The sequence below is a fragment of the Bombus terrestris genome, chromosome 5 (assembly GCF_910591885.1).
Source record: "Bombus terrestris chromosome 5, iyBomTerr1.2, whole genome shotgun sequence".
NCBI lineage: Eukaryota > Metazoa > Arthropoda > Insecta > Hymenoptera > Apidae > Bombus > Bombus terrestris.
In genome coordinates, this window is record NC_063273.1 from 1,621,069 (window position 1) to 1,642,998 (window position 21,930).

The 21,930-nt window shown below is 30.8% G+C and overlaps 5 protein-coding genes across 16 annotated transcripts in view; 2 read left to right on the forward strand and 3 right to left on the reverse strand.

Moving 5' to 3' along the window:
• Nucleotides 1-97: 97 nt before the first annotated feature.
• Nucleotides 98-3,771, reverse strand: LOC100649172 (replication protein A 70 kDa DNA-binding subunit). 3 transcript variants are annotated; one of them, XM_003395751.4, is made up of 13 exons: nucleotides 3,476-3,768; nucleotides 3,359-3,406; nucleotides 3,085-3,281; nucleotides 2,863-3,011; nucleotides 2,701-2,791; nucleotides 2,470-2,632; nucleotides 2,204-2,408; nucleotides 2,000-2,112; nucleotides 1,762-1,928; nucleotides 1,442-1,673; nucleotides 1,288-1,371; nucleotides 1,019-1,213; nucleotides 98-954 (listed from the first exon to the last, which is right to left on the reverse strand). In XM_003395751.4, exons 1-13 carry the CDS (start codon nucleotides 3,503-3,505, stop codon nucleotides 841-843), a joined length of 1,788 nt encoding a protein of 595 aa, XP_003395799.1. In that variant the 5' UTR covers nucleotides 3,506-3,768; the 3' UTR covers nucleotides 98-840. The 3 variants fall into 3 exon arrangements, with proteins under 3 accessions (XP_003395799.1, XP_020718861.1, XP_048261992.1); XM_048406035.1 differs by lacking the exon at nucleotides 98-954 and having other exon boundaries at nucleotides 1,077-1,213; nucleotides 1,288-1,373; nucleotides 1,443-1,673; nucleotides 3,476-3,771; XM_020863202.2 differs by lacking the exons at nucleotides 3,085-3,281; nucleotides 3,476-3,768 and having other exon boundaries at nucleotides 3,359-3,404.
• Nucleotides 3,772-4,172: 401 nt separating this feature from the next.
• LOC100649532 (complement component 1 Q subcomponent-binding protein, mitochondrial) lies at nucleotides 4,173-5,942 on the forward strand. The gene is made up of 5 exons (XM_003395754.4): nucleotides 4,173-4,501; nucleotides 4,741-4,891; nucleotides 5,001-5,203; nucleotides 5,297-5,385; nucleotides 5,650-5,942. Exons 1-5 carry the CDS (start codon nucleotides 4,279-4,281, stop codon nucleotides 5,797-5,799), a joined length of 816 nt encoding a protein of 271 aa, XP_003395802.1. The 5' UTR covers nucleotides 4,173-4,278; the 3' UTR covers nucleotides 5,800-5,942.
• A 124-nt stretch (nucleotides 5,943-6,066) lies between these two features.
• Nucleotides 6,067-8,004, forward strand: LOC100649729 (ras-related protein Rab-43). Of its 2 annotated transcripts, none has more exons than XM_003395756.4 (5): nucleotides 6,067-6,494; nucleotides 6,910-6,994; nucleotides 7,072-7,170; nucleotides 7,243-7,400; nucleotides 7,531-8,004. In XM_003395756.4, exons 1-5 carry the CDS (start codon nucleotides 6,285-6,287, stop codon nucleotides 7,636-7,638), a joined length of 660 nt encoding a protein of 219 aa, XP_003395804.1. In that variant the 5' UTR covers nucleotides 6,067-6,284; the 3' UTR covers nucleotides 7,639-8,004. The 2 variants fall into 2 exon arrangements, with proteins under 2 accessions (XP_003395804.1, XP_020718647.1); XM_020862988.2 differs by having other exon boundaries at nucleotides 7,261-7,400.
• Nucleotides 8,005-8,941: 937 nt separating this feature from the next.
• Nucleotides 8,942-11,055, reverse strand: LOC100649840 (hydroxymethylglutaryl-CoA synthase 1). Its single transcript, NM_001308307.1, is given in 1 exon segment — nucleotides 8,942-11,055. A coding segment is annotated over 1 exon segment (1,362 nt). The 5' UTR covers nucleotides 10,519-11,055; the 3' UTR covers nucleotides 8,942-9,156.
• Nucleotides 11,056-12,922: 1,867 nt separating this feature from the next.
• LOC100649291 (septin-7) overlaps nucleotides 12,923-21,930 on the reverse strand; it is a 40,618-nt gene continuing 31,610 nt past the window's right edge. For 6 of the 9 annotated variants that reach the window (XM_048406043.1, XM_048406044.1, XM_048406042.1 and 3 more), the window contains 6 exons: nucleotides 21,506-21,695; nucleotides 21,248-21,413; nucleotides 20,735-20,776; nucleotides 19,941-20,076; nucleotides 19,702-19,865; nucleotides 16,309-18,605 (listed from right to left, as the gene is read on the reverse strand). In XM_048406043.1, the coding sequence (XP_048262000.1) occupies nucleotides 18,446-18,605; nucleotides 19,702-19,865; nucleotides 19,941-20,076; nucleotides 20,735-20,776; nucleotides 21,248-21,413; nucleotides 21,506-21,695 (858 nt within the window). In that variant the 3' untranslated portion in view covers nucleotides 16,309-18,445. Of the gene's footprint in view, nucleotides 18,606-19,701; nucleotides 19,866-19,940; nucleotides 20,077-20,734; nucleotides 20,777-21,247; nucleotides 21,414-21,505; nucleotides 21,696-21,930 lie in introns of all 9 variants that reach the window. The other 3 variants (XM_048406040.1, XM_012308946.3, XM_012308944.3) reach the window with 3 other exon arrangements.

Below are 21,930 nucleotides of genomic sequence, written 5' to 3' on the forward strand. Positions count from 1 at the left end.
GATAAGAATATTACGTAATCTTTAAGTTGTAAATTTATTTAAAAGGTGATGATTCAACATATATATATACCATTATATATATGTATATACATACACATTTATACATGATATAGTTTATTCATTCATAACATCATTATAAACACGTTTAGGGTAATGTTGTCATTATTATAAGTACTCTTAGTCTTACTGCCTAGTAGTATCAACGAAGACTGGCATATAATACTTTGCTGTCACAACGATGATACGACTGATAATGCCGACTAAAAGCAATTACGTTTGTATGATATTTTTAACTAAATTGGTTTCATTCATGCGTAACTTTAACAAAAATGCATATATGTAATTTCATATACTCATAGCTTCGATGACTTTGTTAAACAATAATACGCTGCTACATAATAATTCTAATGAATCGTGCCGAACACGTGCATTATATTACCTTGCATTATCTACATATAAGTTTATTTGGAACACGATTTCACGTTTTTAAACACCGTAATTATTTAGCAAAGCCTAACATGTCTTAGTTTAATGAGCAGCACGACCATGTTATGATAAATATGTATGTAATAGATTTAATATTTACTAAATTCTTAATATCTTAAAATTTATAGCTATTTATGTAGAAAAATTAATAGAGTAATTTATGGTAATTACGTTTTCCAAAGTATACTTAACATTGTTAAATATAGGAATTATTGAATTACAAAAATATGTAATGAAATATCAAAAAATTATTATTGGATTAATTAATAATATAAAAATATACTGATATTTTTTCAAACAAAAACAGCTCAGACGTGCGCAACTCTAGAAAATATTATCAGGAATGGAATAACTTTAAATACTATCAATACCAGTTAATTCTTTGAGTTTGGTTATTAAGTCTTCGTTGTAGGCTTTACAATCAGTTGGGGATACATCAATACATGTTGATCTTAACCTGTTTTCATCCTGTAAATAATTCGGTTCGGTAAATAATTACAAATATTAGAATCATTGCATTGAGTCAACTTACACCGAATGTTTCCATTTTCGTTCTTATCTTAAATATGAAACTTTTAAATGTTACATCGCCAAGTTTTTCCAGGTAAGCATCGTTATCATTTTCTTTTAATTCTCCAAGTTCCTGAGCTGTAATACCTAAAATTTTCTCTGTTTCGTCATTAAATGCTGTGACCCACATATTATCTGTCCAGTCAGCCAAGCTTAGCTGCAAAAATGTCAAATATTAATAAATCTGACTTGCATGTAAATAGATGAAAACAAAATTTATTTTGCACTTACGCTTCCAAGTAAACGATATTTGAAGTTAGGGAATTCTTTATTACATTTTTCGCACCTGTACATGCCATTTGCTTGATCTATCACCTGCAAAATACAATCTCTTAATTTATGGTGTTTTATTATATCTACTTATAAAGTACGAGATAATAATTACCTTTTTTTTGCAGTTTTCACTAGGGCACGATTTATATAAAATATTTTCAGTGCGTAAAAGATTAATGGTCGCCTTCACCGTAAATATTTCCGGACCGATCTTTTTATCTATCTGACTGTTTGCTTCGCCAATTGTGATCAATGCCTGAGACATTTGAGCTGCACTTCCAAATGCTCTTGAAAGTGGCTTTGCTTCTTCATGACATCCAGTTGTGTTAAACCAACCTCGTAATCTATATTAAAATAAAAAGTATTACTCTAAGACCAAGATTTTTTGCAATTACAATATTAGTTTGAGACATCTATTAATGACTTTGACACCTATGTGCTTCTGGAATATCTGGATCAATCTGCACAGCAGTTCCACTGAGAGTAGATAAATTCTTTCCACCATTAAATTCGCCAACACGAGCTCCTTTAATGGCTAAAACTGGATTATCATTTCCTGAAAATTCTTCAGCTTGTGTTCCCCATAGTGTAAGCGTTACCTAAAATCTCATTTTATGTAATATTATAAAAGCTTTTCTATTCATTGAATTTAGTCAGGTAAAATTTTTACCATAGTATTACTTTCATCAATGAGATTAATATCCCTTTTTTTCATGTCTTTACCAGTAGTTCGTGATACTAACATCTGCAAATCACCACGAGATTTTACAATAGCCAAAATATCTGCAACAAATAAGTGTTATGATTAATAGATAATAGATTAAAGTGTTATGATATAATATATAAATAGTATACATTTCAATACAATATTTACCTATTATATCATTTTTCTCCTTTTGCTCTATATCGTTTATTGGTATAAAATCAAACTGAAGAGTTGGAATCTTATCCCCAATGTCATGGCATGGAATTATTTCTGAATCGCCAGTTAGAGACATTTCATAATCGTTTTTTAAATTATTAAACTGCTTATTTGCTGTTTTTAAAGTTGCTCTGGAAATGTAATAAACCTTCCCAATCTGCAAAAAATGTATATTATGATGCAACATTATAAAGTACATACAATAGCACACTAATTACCTCAATCATATCATAGAATTTATCACACTGATCTCTAAATGCAGTGCATCTAATCTCTCCACTTTCGTCTACAAGATCCATGGAAAACAATTTTCCTTCACCACGTGAATTACTCCACGTTCTAATGGCAGATTTATTGACAACTCGTGCCTTTATTACCCACCTATGTAAAAGATTATTTAGCACATTAAAAAACTGTGACACTTAAAAAGAATGAAAAATTAAACACACCTGTTTTGATAAGGACTCAATGCAACGATTGGGATTGTGGATATATCACTGGTAGAAGATTGTTGACCACTATGCTTTGACACCAAGCTACCTAAATAATAAAATACTAAAATAACATGTTATTGATATGATTTGTACTAATTCATAGTTAGTGTGTATTACTTTGCTGTTGTGAAGTAGTTTGCGCAGACTGTACACTTTGTGCTGGTTTAGATTCACCATCAGCATCAGCATTTGTTGGATTACCAATTTTATGTCCAACTTCATCACCCGCAACTTTTAAATCAACACTTAATATCACCATTACTCGTCTAAAATAAAAAGAATTCAATGTTGAATTGTTAATAAAATTTTGTTATCCTTTATTAAATAATTATTGCATACTTTTGTTTGCCAGCATTATTTACCACGCTTATAGCATATCTATTTATTTGGCAAATGGAAAATTCTGTTAATACATTATCGGTTATCATTGAATTTAATTGCGTGGCAAGCATCGTAAATGAATTTATTCGTTTTCCATCAGATACGAGAAGTCTGTAACGTTCTCCACTATTTGAACTAGATAATTTCTTGTGACCCTATAAATAATTATCGTATTCGAAAATGAGATATTTCAGTCTAAAAGCAAATTAGACGGAGGACATAGTTTATTTACCAATATTTGCAATATCGGCCTATCGACCTCGATCCCGTTCATGATTTTCTAAAAATCAGATAAAATAAATTGCATCACAATTGTATCATAAAATACAAATACTATATCTAAACTTACATCCAATGCTCCTTCCGTAAGTGAATACATCTTTTAAAACAATGATACTAACTTATAAAATGTCGAATAAAGCTAATGATATATCTACATCACACAACGTATTGTATTTGATATTCTTTATGGCGGTATTTCTACTGAGGTATTTCCTGTACGTTTCCCACTATTTTTTTGCGATATCAACCAAGAATATATATCAATGTAAGATAGCATAGAGCTTATACTAGAGATGAATAGAAAGATCATTCAGCAGCAAAATGGACACTCAAAATAAGGCCCTGTGGTGGTCAAAGGCTACATTGTTCGTCGAAAAGTTCTTGATGTTTCTTGGTGGAAGAAACGAGCAAACACGCAATGTTGCAATTATCTCCTTTTGTTGTTTCCAGTTGCATTCCTGTTTATGAATTTTTCCTTATTTCAGTGATCATCTAATCTAGTCGAGTATTTCGCTAGCGTAATTAAAATTTATTTCGAGTAAGGTTGTCTTTATTATTATGAAGTTAAAAGCTAAGTTGAGTAAGCTATTCGAATATTTAGATAGCGCGCGCTGTCGTGACTATAGGAATTAATAACATGATGACAATCTACTTTTGGGCGACATCACATGTGATAATTCCAATCTTCACTTCGAACAGAAAATTACTAGAAATCACCATACAAATGTTTGTTCTAAAAATTACAAGGAGACGGTAGACTATATAGTTTATTAATTCGTGACAGTGCTATTTATCCTACCTCGTGTTCGGTTTGTCGGAAAAGCATTTTGTGCGTATACTTATACGATTCGAACAAAACCGATATTAGTTATGAACATTAAAATGAACGGAATAATAAAGAAAACACTATGTTCGCCGGTAATAAAAAATTTGTTTTCGTCAACTTCGACTACAGGGATAGCGAGTAATCAATTAAGAACACTGTGGAACAATTCTCGACGATTCCAAGTCACACCTATCGCTTCGACAAAACTATTTAAGCATCCAAGTGTTTCTTGTAATTTCGGTCATTGCAGGCATTCTCATACGAAGGGTACATTATATCGCAATTTATTTCATCATTTCATCGTCATATAAATCAATCATATATGTTGTAAATTTCAGTAATTGTATTTTTAAACATCTATACATTTGTATTATGATATATCTATGTTACTAATAATATAAGTTTTATATACTATATTTATTTATTTTAGGACTGAAATATTTTCATTAAGTATATTTTCATTGTTTTATCGCTTTGTCATAATTATTTCCTTCTTTTTTTTATAGCTGAGAAGGAGCTTGTAGAATTTTTGGCTGAAGAAATCATAGCAGAAAAGAATGCACAAAAATTAAAAACTATTCCCACTGAATTAGATGGATTTAAAGTCTCGCTTGATGGGGCAGATGTTAATTTGGAAAAGAAGCAAGATAATGAAATGTAAGAGAACTTTTAACATAGGTTAATGATGCTATATTATTACAAAATATGATAAACTATTTTCAGTAGAAAATACATTTCATCTTTTACTACAAATTATCTTTTACAGAATTAGAATCTCGTTTAACATAAATCATACTGTCGACTCTGATTCTGAACCTGAAATTGAAATGACTAGTGATACTCCAGACATTGGTGATATGAAAAGTAAACCATCCTTCACAGTTGATATAGTTAGAGATAATCAGACTCTTGGATTCACCTGTTCCTTTAACAATGAACCTGGTGCATCAGGTGCCAATGAAAATTATAGTAAGTAACATTGAATTTTAACTTATAGCAATACATGTATGTACTATTGTATAATTAGATGAATGCGTTTTTCATAAATGAATTTAATTTCAGATGACATCTTTGGCATAGATGAAATTACTTTATATACAGGAAAACATTCTGACAAAGTGTATGCAGTTGCTGGTGAAATTATTGATGGAGTAAGTAATGACATATATTCTATAGTAAGCTTATATGTATCTATAAAAAATAAACCAAAGTGTTGAGTACAAATTGGAATACCTAGTAACCAATTTGATTATTGATCTTTGGAAAAATAAAACATTCACACATAGAATAATTTTATTATTGATAAAATTAATACTTGAGAATGTGACAAAGATTTACTACAAATTCTTATCTAATTAATTTCATGTTTCTTTTTATATATGCTTATAGAAATATATATAATATTTATTTTTCAGTATCTATATGACTTACTGATGAATTATCTCGAAGAGAAAGGCATTTCAAACGAGTTTGCAGAGAAATTGGTTGAGCTCAGTACAAGTTACGAACATACCGCGTATGTTAGTTTATTAGAAGGCCTTTCAAAATTCACGTCAGGACAGTAATTGTTATTTTAATTCCTACTATATTTAATTAGATATAGATTGTGTTTATGTGAAAGTACATTTATAATAAATACAAAAAATACCTATGTTCATCTTATTGAAGTAAAATGTCTCCTGATAATAAAAGTAATATGTACCATCTACATCATTTTATTATCTCAATGCTACTAATTTTTAAATAAAATAAATATATTGTACCTTAAACTTCATCAGAAACGATTTGTTTTTATAAAAAATTGGTGAATTTGTAATTATAAAATGAAAGGAGCATAACAGGTTAGATTGAAAAAGAAAAGAAATCTAATGTTTGAATCCGGTTTCAATGAATATCTTACGCGTACCAACTGCACTAATTATAAGAACATTTATAAAGTGGTGGAGTTACGAGTTGAGTGAAACAATGGCGTAAGTAGTCGGTAGGTCTGGATGTGCGGATTATAAAGAGTGTCGTCGATTTGATAAATTACTTCGACGATAGGAAAGAAATGTCGAACCGCGATCCGGACAATTTGATGGCCACGAACGATGAAAATTTTGATTACTTGTTCAAGATTGTGCTCATTGGCGATTGTGGAACAGGAAAAACATGTGTTGTTCAAAGATTTCGATCTGGTACATTTATCGAGAGGCATGGAAACACAATTGGTGTAGACTTTTCCATGAAGACTGTACTAATCGATGACAAGAAAGTTAAGGTACGTTTATTTGATCTATGATCAATATCGCTATATTTCTCCAATTTTTTTGACATTTATAACCTACAAGTAATTTATATATAAATTTTAAAGAAGAGAGCTCAATAGCTTCTTTAATATAATATTATTTAAATAAATATAATTTAACATGGGAATGTGAGATCGAATAGATAATTTTTTGTTAAAAGCGAACTTTCACTTTAGCTTGAATTATTTTGTACAAACTGGTATTGATAATATCTTTTTCTTTAATTATATAAAATCGAACAGATATATTATAATACATAACAAATATTGTTACATTATGTTTTTCAAATTAGTAATATAATTTTTTTTATAAAATATATATATATCACTTAATATATAATGATATATAAATCATTTAAAATGTTTAAAGATATTTCATTATTATTAGTTGCAAATATGGGATACAGCTGGCCAAGAAAGATTTCGTACAATAACTCAAAGTTACTATAGATCTGCTAATGGTGTTATTGTAGGTATGTGAGAGATATTATTTCTACCTTTTTGTTCACTTAACTATAGAAATATTTATAATGGTTTAAATAACTTTCAGTTTATGATATTACAAAGAGATCTACATTCTTAAGCCTACAACATTGGGTAGAAGAAGTACGAAGGTATACTTCATCACATGTGTTATTAATTTTAGTTGGTGAGATTTGTTCATATATTTTGTTTTAATTATGCTTTGAATACTATATATTAACAAATAAAAAACTTATAGGTAACAAATGTGATTTAGAAAGTCTACGAGAGGTTGAGAAAGGAGAAGCAGAAGCTCTTTGTCAATATCTTCCTGAAGTGTTACAAGTGGTAGAAACATCAGCCAAAGAGAATACCAATATAGATTCTGTATTTTTCTACCTAGCAGCAGAACTTAAAGTAAGCATATAAAATGTAAAATATATAATAAAAAAAGATATAAAAATATAAAATATAAGTAAACACATACTGTTTTCGTAATCACGTATCATATAATCTTAAAGAAATGCATATGTTTACTTCTTTCCAGAGAAGACATGAAAATCGTCAAATAAATGCTAATGAAGATGAAGTTGTTAGACTTGGTGCAAGTAGAAAACTGTCTTCTTGTTCAGGTTGTCCATACAAAATATTTTAGGTAGTGGTTTATAAAAAAATGATATACATATCTTTACTATGTCTAAATTTGTATATAAAATGAAAAAACAAAGTACAATATTTTTATAACTATCCAAATAATGTGATATTAAAAGAAATTAATTATATTGTTAATAATGACAGAATAGTAATAATTGTGCTACAAAGCCAGTATTTTGTGACCATTTGATTATGGAACAGGAACTCACTATGGATTTTGTATTAATTTGAAAAATTACTATTCTCTCTTTATCTGCTATTTTACTAGAGACTTAAGATTGAGTATTTTAAAGGTATACATTTGTAAATACAAATGCTTAGATTTCATAATATTCAGCGACACTAATATACTTCAACTATTTATAAATGTAGCAAAAGTTAATGCACGTATTTATTTTTAATGAAATGAATCTCAAAAAGAACAAATATTATACTAATATATTTTTTTAAAGAAAAAATTTGCTATTGTACTATTTTTTTAATGTTATTGTAATATCGAAATTATTGAAATAAAATGTATATGATGTACTTCACATTTATCTATCATATAATTAAAGTAAAAATATTTAAAAAGATATTAGTTAAACAATATATTAAATAATATGAGTTATTTATTAATATATATGTATATATATATATATATATATATATATATAGGTATTACAAGATAAATATTTGTTTGTGAATTACAATGCATAAAGTACAAGTGTTCACTTTTTTAACAAAATATATCAAAATTTGAAAATTTTGTTGTAGTTAACATACTAGTTGACTTACATATGCATGGAAAAAAACAATAAAATTATTGAATTATCTTTTTACATACAAGCCATTTCACTTTTGGTATATTATACTCTATGTACATATGGATATATAGCCATAATGTAGAAACAACTTCATGATTAACTCATTGATGCTCTTATCCATCATGGGTATAAAGGTTAAAGAAACAATATATTATTAAGGCACTTTTTTAACATGTGCATAAAATCTGTGTTTAATTCTTTATTATTTCTATAAATATTCACATAATTAATAAATTAATATTAAACAAAAATGCACTAAAAGGGAATATTTCTTTAAAGGCTTTTTACATGAATTAAAAAGTACATGTTTTTTTTCATATTTTCATATGAATATTTCTAATATAATAAAGCACAATGATTGTAGCTTTCTTGCTAATTAAAAAGAATATAGAACATATACAATAGATATATTAAAAACTGTACATGATAAATAAATATATGTATAAACAGAGGTATTTTTGCGAAAGTAATTGATATATCTATTATATAAATTGTATTAATGAAGTTTTTATATTTATAAATAAATTTAAAAATCAAAAGTGTACATTTCACAGCATATGAAAGTTGCATTGAGAACATTTTTGTTTGGTAAAAATATTTTATGCCAGTTATTGACTAATTCATTTTTTAAATTATATACATAATCATACACCACCGTGATTTTGATTCAATAATTGATACAAAAGCCCCAAATAGCTTATTTAAGGAAAACTTCACACTCTATTGTAAGTCCTTCTATATTTCTCATCCACTTGTACAAGGTAATAGGCTCCAGGGAACATATCTTTAGTGGTACTATGAGGAGTAAATGGTACAGTATGACAATTCTGTTCACGCCATTCTAATTCCTTTGTATAAGCTTCTGGGGAAACTTTTTGACGAGCATCAAGTTCTTCTTTAATATAAGAGAGCGAAGAGATAATTTTCATTAAATTTGATTTTTCGTTACATTCGTTTGTTATCGTTAATGAATACATAGTAGAACAAAGTCCTGAACCATATGAAAATACTCCCACCTTAGAGCCTGCTAATTCTTTTATAGGTTTACTAATTAACAAGGAGGCCAATCCAGTATATACAGATGGAGTATACATATTTCCTACTTGATTTGCTATCATTAAAGAAGGCTGTGTTTTCTGCTGAAAATTTGGCTTACTCAAGTTCATAAATGATTTCTCAATATCTCTATTAAAATAAGTGTCTTCTAATTTAACGTCATGAAATTGCGCTAATTCTGGATGTTTTTTAGATACTTCCTCCTTAGATGTGTTTAAGAAATCAATAAAAGCTAATCTGGCAAATGACTTTTGTACTAATTTACAATATGGAGAATGAAATAAAAATGCATTAAAGCTATCTAGAGTAACATTGTGATTGTGCTTGCTCCTCATCTTTTTACAATAAGTCTGATAACAAGTATCTAATGCATTAAGATAACATTGAACCGATAATTTTCCATCTACAATAGGATATTCAGACTTTAAATTTGGCTTGTAAAAATCATACGCATGTTTCATGCATGATGATCTTACACCACGATCAATTATTAAAGGTGCATTTGGACCAATTAACATTGCCACAGCTCCAGCGCCTCCAGTTGGTCTAGCACTTCCAGAAGAATATACAGCATTATCACCCGCAACGACTAAGGCCAGTCTGCCATCCCAGGCACTGCTTTCTACCCAAGATATGGCATTTAAAAGAGCAGCTGTACCTCCATAGCAGGCATTGGTTGTATCAGCTCCTTCAATGTCTGTACAATCATATGGTTCAAACAACTGCATAAGAATAGATTTAACCGATTTGCTCTTGTCTAATATGGTTTCAGTTCCAACTTCTAATCGTCCAATATCTTGCGGTTTTATTTCATACCTATCCATTAATCGATGCACAACTGTTAAGCACAAAGAGTTAATGTCTTCACGGTCATTGCAGAAACCCATCCTACACTGACCTAAGCCAATAGTGTATTTTCCAGCAGATACACCATCAAATTGTTCCAGCTCTGTTTGCTCAACATATTGAGCAGGAAAGTATATTTCTATCGCTTTGATACCAACGTCTTTTGGCCACATGATATTTGACTTTAATTGATCGATTTTGACGGATGTTGTAATATACTTTGTAGTTTATATAAATTTTTCTGTACATATAATTTTCCTGAAGCAATCCTTAAAGTCCTATCCTCATGATAATATACAGGAAACGTATATTTTTCTCGTACTCGAAAATGCACGTGATGCCGGTTGACCGTAGAATATGCATTAAACTCGTTTCCCAAATATCGTTACCTTTATGTAATGTTTTCTTGACACTTGACTGCAATGATAGTCTTGAAACGACGAGAATTCAGCAGATAGTATTTTTGAAAATTTCATTCGTAGTTTTGAGTCGACAACTTGCAACGAAGAAAATGTGTGCTTTGAGGACGGACACTGCTACATTACTTACTGTTAGATACAGACCCACTGACGAATTCAGGTTAAAAGTGAAACTCGACAGGTGAAAGTTACGGTCACCGAATAACTTCTTATCACGTGCTTTGAAATTCGTTTGACCTTTTTTTCTCACTTATAGGTTTGACTTAGTAATCGATTTTACTAGAAGAAATCAAATTTACAAACAGGCGTTCCTCGCTTAAATGCCGTTCATCGAGCTGCTGCCGCCGCTTATTCAACCAGTCACATTCCCTCTTCTCACATGGAGGGGATAAAAAATTCATTTATTTAGATTTCTTTACGAATATATTACATTTGATTTATTCATATCATATGTATTCTTACATATTGCAAGATAATTTATTCTCCTTCAAATATGTTTCGAGCATTAATTTTTACATTTCACGATTTGAAAAAAAGTCCGCGACGGAAAATTACAGGACAAATTTTTAAATATTTTGTTTATCCTGTATTATTTCGATTTTAATGATACTTTTTGTGTTTGTACATTGTATTTGTACGTATGTAAGTTAGAATATAGGATACTGGAAAGGAATAGATCTGGTCAATAGATGGGTCGTCTTAAATGGTAACTTTTATAGAAATGATATTAGATTTGTATTTATAAGAATTGGACCATTTACATATGCCGTAGTGTAATGATACAATTGAAAATAAGCACTTGGAATCAATCTTCGTTAGTGGGAATATTTAGTAAGGTCGATCGAAACAAATGGTGGGATCTAGTCGGGAAGAATTTACTGCTAGATAACAGTAGAAATTTCACTTTTTTAACACAATTCTGACCTGTAATCAGTATATTTTTCTATATGATGTAATTAATAGAGTGAAAGGAAATATTAGTCAAACGATTGGCATTTTTGTGATGTAAGAGTGTATATATCATCTATCGTTTTAATCGTCATGTCGTCTGCTTTAATAGTCTCATATGGTATTTAATTTATATTGTCAATATGAAACGAAAAAATTGCATATGGAGTATTTTCCTACATATAATTAACATTACAAGAACATCGGGTTCACGATCTTACATCAATAATTCAAGAGCCAATAATGCAGGCAAATTTTATGCGTTTCTTTTAACATTATAATCTGAAATATATGTAATCAGAAACTTGTATACTTATTTAAAAATCGCTTACCTCTTTGTGACTTCTACTTTTCTTTTTCCAATACTTACATTGTGATGTAAAATTATGCGCCAAACTTTTGTTACGAACGAACGTTGTCTTGCATATTGGTACGAACGAAGGGATAATTTTATATGAAAATGGCTTTCTTACCTAAAATTGGATTACAAATTTTTTTGGTCGAAATAATGAAATTTTCGGAGGAGCAAAGAAAACGAGCAGAAATTACGAAGAATCAATGTTGAAACGAATCACATACCTCGAATTATTTGGTACGTTCACTTTAGGTTTACGAAGAAAGATTTGGAGATTGTAACATCGACAACACGTAAACTAATCTAAAACGGAAATTATTCGTTCACTCCTTTTTTTGTCCTTATGTGATGCATTTCGTATTACGTACAATACATATATACATAATTTTATCTGCATAGGAATGAAAAACAAATTTAGTATTTAAAAATGCACGAAAGATGGGTTCGAAACGCAGTAACATAGTGTTTGATAATTTTGTATATAATTTACTGAATACATAATCCTAAAGTATAATAATAATAATAATAATAATAATAATAATAATAATAATAATAATAATAATAATAATAATAATAATAATAATAATAGTAATAATAATAATAATAATAATAATAATAATAATAGTAATAATAATAATAATAATAATAATAATAATAGTAATAATAATAATAATAATAATAATAATAATAGTAATAATAATAATAATAATAATAATAATAATAATAATAATAATAATAATAATAATAATAATAATAATAATAATAATAATAATAATAATAATAATAATAATAATAATAATAATAATAATAATAATAATAATAATAATAATAATAATAATAATGTACTATACGATATTTTTCTGGATATCATTATTATTACAATAAGTTCTACAAGATAGCGGCGGCAGCTTTGTTTTCGTCTGGCACGGCAAAATATAATTCGCGTTTGTTTTACCTATTTTCGCTTTATTTTTTCCTTTATTATTGTTGTGTTGTGCCTCGCGTATGGCGTATACGTATAATATGTGTAATGACGGTGTATCGTGATGACTCACGTGATTTATGACGATTAACTATTTAAATATTATAAGCATTGCTGATTAGAGTACACATACAGTAAATGATACACTTTCGTTTCGTCGACTTTTTATATCTTACAGCTACGCGTAATATAACATTGAAATGTATAAACAGCTTTTATTTGGTCAACTAAGCAGATGCATAAACCCTTAATAGCGATAAGATAAGTCTTTTGCTTTTATTCATCATTGAGAAGTATACTTAGGTCTTAGAAACACGAAGGAGTTTATCTTCCGCTATAACTTTCTGAAACATCATTCTCAGAAAAGTAAGAACTTAAGTACTCGATTATTCCACTTGTTTTCTTGTTCTTCGAAGAGATAGATACGAAAATTTTCAACAAAATATCGATTGCAATTTGAATCTCGTATGGTATTAAAAATCTTAGATTCCATTAAGTTGATCTTCGCTGTAGAATGTGCGTTTGTACTTCGGATTTCGACGTCTTCCTCATTGGAATTTTTATACAAAAAAAAATGCAAGTTCCAACGAGTCCTCTTAAATAATTTTCCCCCTTTTTTTCTTTTTTTTCTTTTACACAAAAAAAAAAAAAAAAAATGAAACAGAACTGAATACAAGAAACATCCTCTATCCTTGAGAGAGTCATGTATGTTTACTACTGTTTAGATAAAAATATCGTAGCTCGACGAGCATACTGTTCAGACGTTTTATACTATTGAGCTTAATATTATTCAGTGCAGAAATTGCGAATCATTCGATTATTTGTTAAATGTCCGCATTTAGATTCATTGCTGTTTCTAACATCGAAGAAGGTTGTATCTCTAAGCGTTCTTTCCTCCTCTTTCTTTCTTCTTTCAGACACGTCGATATTTTGAAAAGTATCTCTTTTCACGTAGTTTCCAAGTACAAATCGTTCTAATATACCTTAGCGTTACGTTTATTATTTCTGTTAATAAACTTTTCAAACTATCGGTGTCGTTCTCCGTGCGATCGAAGCGATTTGCTTTGAACTTCTAAATGGATTGTCGGCATCGAGAAAAGATCAAGGTGACGAGTCGAGTCTTTTTACCTAGAAAAATCCGTACAAAATAGGAATGTAACACGTAGTTCTTCCCAATAAATTGAGACGAAATCCTTTTTTTTTAAACTTCTTTTTTCCTCCGTCTGTTATGAGAAAATCGCACGAATCTTATTTTACAAAAACTGAAGAATCATGTACTAGCGTTATTATAAAATGCTTATTCTCTTCGTATTGGCACACCATTAATTCAATTAGCTTAGAATACAAATCCAAGACTGGGCAAACTTTTGGATCTCTTTTGCGAAGATTCTGATCTGGCGAGAAACGCTCCTCTGCAAAGTATCCGATAATAAAAGATATAGATAACAGGAAAAGGAAGAAACGCAACTGACCGTATATGCGACGTAAAGAGTTTAAGGAACTTACTGCTAAAACGGTTTGCCCATTCTTGTTGCATATACCAACGTATACTTGGACGGGTTCGAGACGGCACGGTTATTCTCTCGTACATATTCCGCATCAATTCGATTACCATCCGCTTTGATAATAAACTTAATTAGCTCGTAACTTAATAATTTCTATTTCCGTTGATTTTGCAGCGAACAAATATTAACGCACTGTCTCGAATCACGACGTTCCAGCATACACTTAGATTTATTTTATACAATTTAATCTTACCCGATTTGTCTCGTTATCGATACAACTTAAATTTACACGAATTGGACTTATCCTTACGATCTCCCCGATTTCATTTATACATAAATATATATTTATATATGTATATATATATGGCCACTGCTTCATTTAGAATCACATTCAACGATCCGACGTAGAATGATGCGAGTTGAGAGTTGAGTGAAAAGACGAATAACGTTGTTCTTTTCTTACGTTTAAGTTTCATCGTGTTCGATAATTCGTTACGTTATAAAGCAGCACGCTGTTACTCGCATTAAGCGAATACTGAAAGGAAGTATATGATTGATGTAAAACAATTATTTATACAATTTGTTTCTTAGGGTGAGCATCATCCCTTTATAATTATATAAATGCGCTATCCTGTAACAATTTAGATTATGTAATAGAAACATCGATATAACTTATTGCTAGCTTTAGATACAGAGACCTCTTTCGTTTGTTAGGTCGATAGTGTATCGCACTATTCAATTTTCTCTTTCACGGAGAAAGATATTTTTACGCTCCGCCTAGAAATAATAGGTGTGCAACAGTACTTAGAAACTCATGTTCAATCGAATCTGTTCTTCCAGCTACGTATGATACATAGAATGTATGATACAAGAGCGAATATCGTTCGACCATTTTGTCTTGACACTTAAATCTCCACGAATTGCCATTAAGATCTTACACTTCTTGATATTTTTATATTATACACCTATATTAACATAACTATCGTATTTAAAATATCGACATAAATATTGACATATAATCGTGATATTCAAAGTATTAAAGACAATATACATAAATAGACGAGTGTGAGAAACGAAGATTGATCGAAAGAAAGCAAAGATCTTTTGTTTCTCTTCCGGCATCCCTTTGAACACTTTTGTTAAAGAAAATTACGTCCTTTGAAATTATGTCTACATTTTGTACAATTATTGTTTATCGAATTGTACTAGGTGTGATTTTGTTGGGCATTAATAGGAAGCGCGAAGAAGCACAGGCAAACACGACAGAACAAACACTTTCATTTTCACTCTTCAAAGCATAACACGCTTATGCTCGTAAAAGAATTGTTAGAATGCCGAGGCAGTCGTATAAACATTATACGAATGGTATACACAGTACACACGTCAACTGCATGATTTAAGCAACACATATTTCTATCTTGTCTTTTAATTAATTAACGAATCTCCCGAGCCATATCTTATCTTTGCTGATTCCGAAATGTGTACGAGTAATGTTGTTCTAAGATATAAAAAATCGTAAAATATCTTATCGTGAGAAAATGAAAATTTTGAAAAGCCAGATGTAGAATAGACCGGGAGATCTATATCGGTAAATCTTTCTCAAGACAAACTATTTTTGTTAATTTATATCCAATTTCTCTTAAAGAAATCGTATTATCAATATGATATTTTTGGAGAAAAATTACTATCGATTACTTTAAGAAAAGCTCACTCTTCACGTTGTCTTTCTGAAGTCGACTTAGAATAGTCCTTTCTTCTTATTCTTCTTATCCTTACCGTCGACAGCCCTGAAAAGAATTACAACGTCAGTAGAAATAAGAAATTGTTACATTTATTAAATGACAATATAACTTACAAAATATGTTAACGAATTTTAAGATGTAGTTATTTACTGATTGAGAGTTTTCTTCTGCTTTTATGAAGAATATCGATGACTTGCAACAAACTACTATCTGGCTATTCGTAAAGACATAAATATCCTTGTTATCCGATTTTTATATATTCATTAAATTAATATGTCCATTTTACGGGAAATGAGATATAATTCATTATCGTTATATAAAGTACAATCTCTCATGAAATTCATCGTTTAAGATATGCAGTGCAATGTGTATATCCATCAAAAATAAAATTATCGTATATATACAGAAATATACGTATAATCTAGCCATGCCAAAATCATGCTTCGAGAAATATATACTTTTATGGGCCACGACTATCGAGTCACATGCTATCTGCAAGTGTTACTTTCTGTTTTCTCAATGTTAATGTATCGTACACTAGTTATAAGTAAATTAAGAATATTTTGCTTTTCAAATTGCAAGTATTTATATATATATATATATAGTCGTTATATGCGTAATTAATAAATTGTTGAAGCAATACACGTTTAAAGTCTTATACGTAACAAATCAGATCTTTGATATTCAATTTGTAATGGAGAAATACATATAAAATCGCTATTTTCCATAGATATTCGTGCATGTGAACGTCAAAATACATAAAACGTGAAAACACATAATATGAAAAAGGAGGCGTAACGTAGACACATGTTAGGCAAGTACAATATGCCACGCTGTACGTTTTAAAGTCACGTTCAAATATTTTTCCGATACCAATCGGTATCATCCTGGACATCGCTTATTCGCAATAAGGCTAAATAAAATGAGGGCGACGAAGATGGTTAGTAAATGTTTTAGGAAAGCATTACGTTTATTTGCGAAAAAAGGTTTAATGATGAAATTAACAATGCATAGTAATCGTTTTTTTTTTTTTTGACCAATTATTATTGATCGTGTTTAGTATTACCCTTTATCAAGCTGTCTCTCGGTTCGATTCATATCGATTTGAGGATCTGAAAAGAGATATTAAACTCGTATGCAAAGGGAATGTCAATACATGCGAACTGGAATGTATCAATGGAAATAAAAGTGATAAAAAGGAGAGAAAAATAAACAGACAGCTTGTTCAGAGTTTACAATAGCTTTCCATAATACTTGGCGAAGTGTGAATGTTATTTTGAGTTCATACAAGTTAAGTTATGCATGAGTGTAACGCATGTTGCTGTGAATATAAAACTGTGATATCCGTATGAATATAAAGAGTTTTTGCAACGCTTACATAAATTTTATCAAACTTTGTGCCAAAAATATGCCTGTCTAAAAATATCTATCTGGATAACGTAAGACTACTATCATTTTCGATACGAAGGTATCTTCTTTCTCTAGTTCTTTGCCCTAAGATCTAATGTCTTTCGCAACATAAGGTTTGTTATCATCGTCGCCTATAAATAAACATGAGACGTTATTCTGCTTTCTTAATGGTACTTCAATTCTATTATAAGTAGACAAGCATTCGTGTGACAGTGATCATCGTAAATACCACTAATTCAGTTCGATTCCAAGCTGACGGTGATTCTTCGTCATTTATGATATATGTGTATTATAAACTTGGTCTTATATTCAAGGATATTCGTCGTTTTCGTTTATGAAACGTTCGAGAAACAAAGAAAACGTAAGCAATAAAGATACCTACTACCGTACACCGCAGCAACCGAATTATACTATTTCACAATAGTCTTAATTAGCATACTTTCCAACGCGAACACGTCCTGCTAATTATAAAACAAAGCTAATCGAAAAAATAACGGACAGACAAAAAGATACACAAATACTCGTACGATGTGTAAATTAAATTTCGTGGACGTATACGAATACGCATTGTATATATCGGTATATTTGTAGGTATACGTTAAATCGTCGGTAAAATAAACACACGCAACAAACGTATAAAAAATGAGATCGACGTTAATGTTTTGAAAGATTTTAGTCCTTGGACACAGCGACGTAGAGGCATTTTGTGAGTAAATGTAGATATACATTCTACGATCTACTAAGGATGCTCGGGATGTTGTATGACAAGCTGTATCTGTGTAGGGCTGTCTTGAGGTGATTTGAAACTGGTGTGACGGCGTAGGAGACTTCCTATCCCTCGGGAACCCTTCAATGTACCCCCGCCACCGCCAGATCCCTCGGAAGACACTGATCCCGTCCTAAATTAAGGGACACCCCGATATGGTATACACACAACAAACAAACAAGCGCAAGCATCACATAACATTCGTCCGTAAAAAAAGCTTTCTTAAATGAACACGCCGAGAATATACTTGTTCCGTTTCATCGTATCGAACATTCGGTACTAATCTCAAATACTAAGCGTTCCAAACGAAAAACTCCAAGTAGATATCTTTCTATTATATGCACGTATTTTGCATTTTCGGCTTTGCAGTACACTTAATCGTGGTGCACAAAGAGCAGACATCGCATACGCGTGGAAACGATGTATCTTTTTTCGAATACTTAAAAAATAATTTTGAAAAAAAAAGAGGGAAAAAAGAAAAGAAGAAAAATTAGTCATCTAAAAAAGCTTGGAAGCAGTAATATTTGAATGATTGAGCCTAACAATAGCCTGTTAAAACCAATCATCTTGGAACGAAACAACATTGTCAGGGAATGTATCGAATCGCGTTGAATTAATATCGAATGAATACATTATGTTAAATGAACTTGAATTACGTTCAAAAGGATGATTACGTTATACATGCTTATTAATAATTATTAGTAATTTCCTGCTATCAGACTAAGCAGCGTGGAAATATTTCTACGTAAATTTCGAAAAAAAAGAGAAAAAAATCGGATATGGCAAATTTGTCACAGAGAACGGCAAGGTAAGAAAGAACGATAATCGTAATTAAGATTAGTAATAGTAAATTATAATAAAATACAATTATGCTACAAGCTTGTTATAAATGCTTTTTATTGCACATATTCAGCCGAATGATCTTCCTAAAGCAAAGATTTAAGCAATTAAAAGATATTTCTAGTTATTTGCATCTCATTTAGTTCGATGAAGTATTCGGTATACTCGTTAAAGCGTTACACTGTCCATCTATACTGTTTCCCCAGTTACTATAAGTATAAAGCTATATCTTGCTAAACGCTAAATTTATAAAATAGCTTTCCATTCGTGCAAGAAGCAGATTTTCTTCTTTGTATTTAATATCTTTTTACACGAAGAATGGTATATCGTAACGATTACGAAAATATGGACAAACGGAAGCAGATCTTATACACTTAAACAATACTTACTCTTTCGAATTAGCTTCTAGGCTGCGTCTACGTAATTCTTCGATACTGTGTCCAGTCTGTTGCTCCCATGCTAACTTTTCAGTCTCAAATGCTCGTCTCTTTTCCTCTAATTCACGCACTTGTTGTTCCAAAGAGCGTCTCATTTGTTCGTGCCTTCTTTGTAGCTAAATCAATTTTTCCCCTGATTAAAACAAGTTCTTTCGAAGATGCGTACGTATACATAGCCGATGAATACTTACATCCGCTTCTGAGTCCTTAAGTTTTTGCTTCTTCTCTCTGACTTTCATTTCGAACACCTGCTCCATATCAATCTCCATTTTCTTCATTTTATTATCATGTTCCCTCTTTTCTTCTTCCAACTGAGCCAGCGGGTTCCTACAAAACGTACACGAATAATTCAAGTTCAACGATATTTTGTTAAACGAAGATAAATATTTTATAAAAAGTTTCTTTACCAATCGCTTGGGTTATGTTTTTTTTTTTTTTTTTTTTTGGTGGGTGATCTATCTACGTGTATGGGGAATTGCAAACTGAAAATGTAACTTGTCGTAATAATTGTAAACATAAGAAAGGTGGAAATGGAGATTGAAATGCCAGAAGAAAAGGAGACGTAGACTAAAACTAAGCGGATTCGCGTGTTATATTCGATAGTACTAAATATAATCAGCGATAAAGATTTTATAGCTAAATTATAGCAGAATTAAACTATAATGCGATCTACTTGTTTAAAGTAAATATCCAGTCAGAGGGTTCACTACAAACATCTAATCTTTATAGAAGTTCTTGATAAATTTTGATAAACGAGGTCAGACACGTCGATTTTAACGTCTTCCTGAATGAGCGATGTATACAATTATTATTCCATTTTATGCGAATAAATTTTAGAATGTACGCATGTATCGACAGAGTGAACCGCCCCTCCCTCTTTAACTAAATAAATACGCGTAGAACTAAATGCGTAGAAAATGGAAATTGGAGAGGCTTGTGCACACAAAACTATATTACACGATCCCGGTCTTATTAAAAGACTTACCACACTGTCATGAAACTGTTCATCACTCCTGGAGGGCACAAACTAACCAATAAGAAATCAGCATTAAAATTCACGTATGAGATATACTATTAAAAAAAAAAGTATTTTCAGGATCACTTTCGTCGCTAGCCTAAACTATAATATATTAATAAAGTTAACTAATATGGATATCCGATTCAAACGTATATGACTTACAGAGATAATCTTTAGTCTTGAATAGTTTGCATGCACAAGCTTTTTATACTGTTATGGTAAAATGAACGAAACAAAACCAATAAGACTACGAGTATCCATGTCTGCGTTAAAAAGAAGAAAACAAAACGGACAATGATGTAATTAATTATCGTGTTTTATGGGATTTCCAAATATCATTAAACTTTTACTCTATAATATTTTCCTGTTCTTAATCCTATACATGTATGTATATGTATATACGGACGTATATAGTAAATTTCAGTTTTCCTTCTTAAGCGTCTCACATTTATAATAACTAGGTACGAAGGGTACACTTACTTATTGGAGACTTTTGTTGGTTTTCCATCCACTCCAACGCCGGCTAACGTGCGACATCGGAAATTTTCATAATGTACATTATTTGTCACGTCTTTCAAATCTTGCAAATGCGTCCTAATCACCATGTTTCGGAGCGCTATGAAGTCGCAATGTTCCAAATTTTCCACTAAACAATCGGAAGAAAGAAAGCGTGATTTCTGCTCGAAATTCGAACGAAGCTAAAAGGTATAGAGAGAACTATTCTCTAGAATTATATACCTTCTGCAACTCCCCAAGGATACTTCCTTCCACGAACTTTCCTACCATCGTGTTCGACCACGGTGTTTGCACCCACCACCGCAAACGGCACTCTTTCTCTAAGAACTTTATGCAGTTTACTTTCTTCTTCTTCCTCCACTTCCGGGAACTCGTAAATTTTTATCTTGTGTTGCGCTATCTCGTTCAAAATCTAAACAATCAACGACGGATTCCAACTTTAAAGACGACCAAGCAAGGTTACACCGCCGTTTTTCCAACAAACCGGCTAACGCATGGTCAACGCGTTGACGCCACAGCTCAAGTTTATAATTTAACACGCACCTGTGCGAGCTATCGGCGATAACTATTCGACGTACGAAGCAACGCGAAAGAAGTTTGTTTGCGCGTCGATACGCGATTACAACCGGTTTACTCGATAATACGAA